This window comes from Nannochloropsis gaditana (assembly GCF_000240725.1).
Source record: "Nannochloropsis gaditana CCMP526 unplaced genomic scaffold scaffold571, whole genome shotgun sequence".
In the NCBI taxonomy this organism is placed as follows: domain Eukaryota; class Eustigmatophyceae; order Eustigmatales; family Monodopsidaceae; genus Microchloropsis; species Microchloropsis gaditana.
This window is the reverse complement of record NW_005803382.1, coordinates 6,590-11,793: the sequence shown is the minus strand read 5'-3', so window position 1 is coordinate 11,793 and position 5,204 is coordinate 6,590. Positions and strand designations below refer to the sequence as shown.

Genomic DNA, 5,204 nt, shown 5'->3' with positions numbered 1-5,204 from the left:
GTCTCGACATACGCCATCATTTTATATCATTTTGATTGGAGTGTCAATCCAGGCATTGCTTCGAACGCTCCTTGACCACCTCCTTCTTCCACCTCGCTTGTGACCTCGTCCTGGTTGCTCTGCTCGGATACTTGGCCACGCTCATCGGGCACCCAGACGTGCCGACAATGTCCCGCTACCTACTGTGGCCTCTCTACTGGTATGCGCAGGGCTCGGTGTTGACAGGCGTGTGGGTCATTGCCCATGAATGCGGGCATCAGTCTTTTTCCCCGTACGAACGGGTGAACAACCTGGTGGGGTGGGTCCTGCACTCCGCCCTCCTCGTCCCCTACCATTCCTGGCGCATCTCCCACGGCAAGCACCACAACAACACGGGGAGCTGCGAGAACGACGAGGTGTTCGCGCCGCCCATCAAGGAAGACCTGATGGACGAGATCCTCCTCCACTCCCCCTTGGCCAACCTCGCCCAAATCATCATCATGTTGACCGTGGGATGGATGCCCGGCTACCTGTTGATGAATGCCACGGGACCTCGAAAGTACAAGGGCAAGAACAACAGCCACTTCGATCCGAATTCCGCGCTGTTCTCCCCCAAGGACCGCTTGGATATCATCTGGTCGGACATAGGCTTCTTCCTCGCTTTGGCCGGCGTGGTGTGGGCCTGCACCCAGTACGGGTTCTCCACCGTGGGCAAGTACTACCTGCTCCCCTACATGGTGGTGAACTATCATCTGGTGCTCATCACCTATCTCCAGCACACGGACGTCTTCATCCCTCATTTCCGCGGGGCAGAGTGGTCATGGTTCCGGGGGGCTCTTTGCACTGTCGACCGCTCCTTCGGCTGGCTGCTCGACCATACGTTCCACCACATCTCGGACACGCACGTCTGCCATCATATATTTAGTAAGATGCCTTTCTATCACGCGCAAGAAGCGAGTGAGCACATCAAGAAGGCGCTGGGGCCGTACTACCTGAAGGACGACACCCCGATATGGAAAGCGTTGTGGCGAAGTTATACGCTTTGCAAGTATGTGGACACGGATAAAAATGCCGTTTTTTACAAGCACCGAGCATCATAGTGAAGTCTTTCACCGGGGCGTGGGTCGCGAATGCGGCTTAATGTCCGCAGCGGCATGGTTTCACCTAAAAAGACCAAGTGTGTAGTTATGTTTCATATCTCGAGTGGAAACGCTTGATGATGGTGATGATCAGCGAAGGATGGGATACATCAGAAGTATTGCCAGTATTCTTGCTGTTTTCCGTCATGTTAGCAAACGATCACCGTTTCCTTCATATTGTGTTGGTGCATAACTGAACGATGTGGACACGAGAGAGGAAGAGGAGACAAGTACAACATACCTTGGATTGACAACGATGAAAGTTGATTGATATTTAGAAGTGGGGAGATGAGAACGAGGACATGCCCTCAGAAATTCTACAGTAAAACTAGCTCTAGGAAAAAAGAAACTGGAAAGAAGCTTCCGTCCTTGTTTTCTCATGTACATCTTTTTTCATGGTTTGCTTAAACGGGCAGGTAGTTGACAAAGTCCTTCTCAGGCAGTTCACCGAGGCTGAGCCAGCTTCGTCTCCCATCAAAGAATTTGAAATCAATTCGCGATGTTTTGCGTAGTTTTATGTAACAGAAAGGCCGGCAATGCTTTGTACGTAAGGTTTGCAGGGTTTAGGCGGGCGGCTCGGGAATAAGACGGAGGAACGGTCAGGAGCCTCACCCGGCCATCCTGTTCATTGCAACGTCGTCAGGCCCTCATTCCAGATATAATTTGTATTTTGAGACTTTGCTTGAGAGATGTAAAGTATTTATCGATGCGATCCGTATTCAAGTCGCTCACGCAATCTTTGCACGCACTTACAGCCTTCTACACCTCTCCTCCGGCGGCTAACTTTCGGGTATAACCTGAAGGAAAAGAGTGCGGCTGTGAGTGGAAAGCCAAAAGCCAAGAAAGAGCTAGCCCTAGGTTCAAAATACAAACGTGTGAGCCAGCCATGTCGGATGTCAAATCTTTGTTCCGCAAAAAAACCAAGCAAGCGGTGCGTAGGAATCATGCTGAAGTCTTTCCGGTCCAAGACCGATAATTTTTTGACCTATCGTGTAACCTTTACACTGTGTAATACGCCTCATTCTAATAATTGAATCATCCACAATGGTTTTCCAATGACCAGGCCAAGGCTAAAACCGAACCAGTGAAGCCGTAAGTGCAAAATCCTCGATCAGCCTCCCTTGTCCCTTCGACTTTATTTACCTCTGGTTCCGTCTCTCTTTTGAGCATCTATACCAATATAAGTCAGGTTTCATCCCGCTTATACACTTTTTGACACAATAAATTATTATGCCTTTCGCTGCCTCACAGAACAGCCGAGGAAGAGGAGGATGACGAATGGGGTGTGGTACCGAAGCCTACGGAGCAATTGTACCTAGGGAACCGCAAAGCCAGGGAGTTGATGTGAGTTCGTTTCTTGAATCCACGCGGGTTATAAATGTGAGGGCATGCTTCCTTTATTCAATGCATGTTTAATGTATCGTCATCGTTTTGTGGTGCTTGGGATTGACCTTTTCCCTGCACCTCGCTTGTTTAACAGTGGTGGAGCTTACGCCGACGTCAACCTTGCAGTAAAAGTTGCGCACGACGACACCAAGTAAGGGAACTTTTGGGGTGGTTTGGTAGCAATAGGGGTGAGATCCACCCTTGTTAACATACTCTCAACCCCGGTGCGCCGTCCGTCATCCTCCCTTCCATGGCGTTCACCCCCCTCTTCGTTCCGTGGCTTCCTCCCCTCCTTCCTCCTTCCTCCTCTTGTTGCAGGGCCGTCTTTCATGACGTTCGGAAGAAGGCTGTTTCGGCGGCCGCATCCGAGGCCTCCCCAGCAGCTCCTGTCGAACCCTCTCCTCCGCCCGCCCCCGAACCAGCCCCGACCGCCCAACCAGGGTGCGTATATCGTGGTGTTCAGGATGTCGCCTTTTCTAAGAATCTCCCCTTAATCGATTATCATATCCTCCTTGGCATTTATTGCTCGCTCTCATCCCCCCTCTTCTCGTCCCCTTCGCCCTTCTTGCCGGTCTCGTTGCTCCCCCCCGACCGATCGGACAGGCGCTGGCGCTCCCGCCGGGTCCTGGCTGAACAAGGATTGATCCCACCTCCCCTTGATAGCGGCAGCAACAGCTCCAGCAAAGAAAACGCCACCGCTACCGAAGCCTTCCCCGCGCTATCCGGCTTTCCCTCCCTAGGTCCTGCCCGGGCGGCTGGGCCTTCGCCCGTCGTGGCGGCCGGAAGGTGGGGCCAGGTGGCAGACACATCCTCGTCGAGGACGACAGGCCAGAAGATTGAAAAGGAGGGCGGGGTCACGCCAGCACCCGCGGGCACGGCGTCGGAGGGGGCAAAAACAGAGTCGGAAGGTCCCCTCGCGGCGCCTCCCTCGGCATCCAACGCTGTCCTGAGTACTCCAAACTCCCAGGGAAAGGAAAAAGAATCAACATTTGTCGCTCCCACAGTGACGGGGGCGACGGAGAGCTTAAATGTTCAGGATAGCAGCGTTGGGGTCAGGCAGGAAAAAGTAGAGGGAAACGTGGCTGTTGATGTTATAGCGGAGGGGGTGGCTGCGGTCGATTTGAAAAGCAAGTTTGGAACCAAGAAGAAGAAGAAGAAGCACATTGACATCGATGCATGAAGAGGATAGCAAATCGATGGTTGCCTGGAGTTACATAACAGGCGTAGGAAGTAGAGTTTGAGGAGGCCCTCAATTTTGGTCGGTCACATTTCGGATGGATGGAGGTGCATACATATTTAACTCTTTAAAGCAAAGATGTCTGGTCTCCAATTAATTCGGAGAGGTGATGGAGCATTTTTGGCATCTTACTTATTAGCGTTTGATGTTTTCATTCAATTTTTTGACACAGGTAAAGAATCACTTAAAGTTTTCTTCAGATCCCTGCAAACAATACCATCTATACAAAAGCCGTGCTACATTGAGTTGGACTACAAGCAAATTGAGTTTGATCAACGATCAACGAGAGTAGAGACAATGTGCTGATCATCATCTTTTGTGCAGCATCTTTGAAAAACATGTACGCCAACCTCCCCACCCAAAACCTCATTATAGAATTACGTCCGTTACTTGCAAGCATTGCAAAGATAGGGTAATTACGGGCACCCTATTCCTAGGTGACAATGAGAAATGCAAGGTCACTGGATACAGATCTCATGCATGTGAAATGTCCAGGCCGTCAAAGGCTTTGACGAGGAAAACCTCCTTTTACACATTTTCCTCCGACGACGCCGGCGCCGGAGGACAAAGACGCTTCTCCATTCGGCTTCCTCCCAAATATATTGCCAGATATCACAACATCTTTAATCAAAACCAATGGCATCACGTACCTTGTTACACCCCATAGCCAAGGTCGAGGCGTCACTTTAGTGGCCAATCCGCCTGAAATCGAGGGAACGTAGGCCGGCGGAGGCCGACGCGTGCTCCCCTTCAGGGTGACGCAAGGCTTACGTGCCTCGCTTGATTGCCTCGCGTAGGTGGTTTGGCGACATTGAATGCTCAGTTCTCGCATGGACACGTGCCCACACCTTGATGGACGGCTTGTTGAGCAATATTCATAAGCTGCGTCTGATGAGAAGTATCGTTGGATTGCTTTGTGCCATGTTAGCGTGGGTGTCTCCTCACATCGTCCATCTTCCCGCCCGATCAACCCCTTTCCACCAGGCACGGGGCAGGCACCGTCAGGAAGATGAAGCGCCGGCCAATAGTCTCCGATAGAATTTTCAGGCATTTATTGCTGACCTTGGTTCTCCTTGCCTCCCTTTTACCCGGCGTCGCCTTTTCCTTCAAATTGGGCATCATCCCTTCGGGCCCTAGGTACGCGAAAAGCATCTGAATCAGTCTCGACATACGCCATCATTTTATATCATTTTGATTGGAGTGTCAATCTTCTTTTTGCCTCTTGATGCGCTTTCCAACAGTATAGGGATATTGACAAATCTGTCTGTCGATCAACCAGTTTTCTACCTTAGTAAGACACACATGCTCTTCCTTCTCGAAGCCTTCCCACTTTACCCTTCCAGTAACCTCTCTCTTGATGCGCCATCGCGTGATGCTTTGGCGTCTCGGATTCCAAGTCCTTCGCGTTTGGAACCTCGAACATCCTTGACGCACTTCTCCTCCCCAATTGTCCGTAAAATCAG

General features: G+C 51.1%; 2 protein-coding genes across 2 annotated transcripts in view; both read left to right on the top strand.

Annotated features, from left to right (window-relative positions):
* Positions 1–167: 167 nt before the first annotated feature.
* DES (omega-6 fatty acid desaturase delta-12) lies at positions 168–2,659 on the top strand (the record flags this gene model as incomplete). Its single annotated transcript, XM_005854238.1, has 3 exons — positions 168–1,027; positions 2,370–2,462; positions 2,599–2,659. 3 exons carry the CDS (start codon positions 168–170, stop codon positions 2,657–2,659), a joined length of 1,014 nt encoding a protein of 337 aa, XP_005854300.1.
* Positions 2,660–4,750: 2,091 nt separating this feature from the next.
* Positions 4,751–5,204, top strand: part of NGA_0583520 (ring zinc finger-containing protein) — a gene marked incomplete at both ends in the record, with an annotated part of 1,095 nt that continues 641 nt past the window's right edge. Inside the window, one exon of the mRNA XM_005854239.1 lies at positions 4,751–4,878. Within this exon, the coding sequence (XP_005854301.1) occupies positions 4,751–4,878 (128 nt within the window). The remainder of the gene's footprint in view (positions 4,879–5,204) is intronic.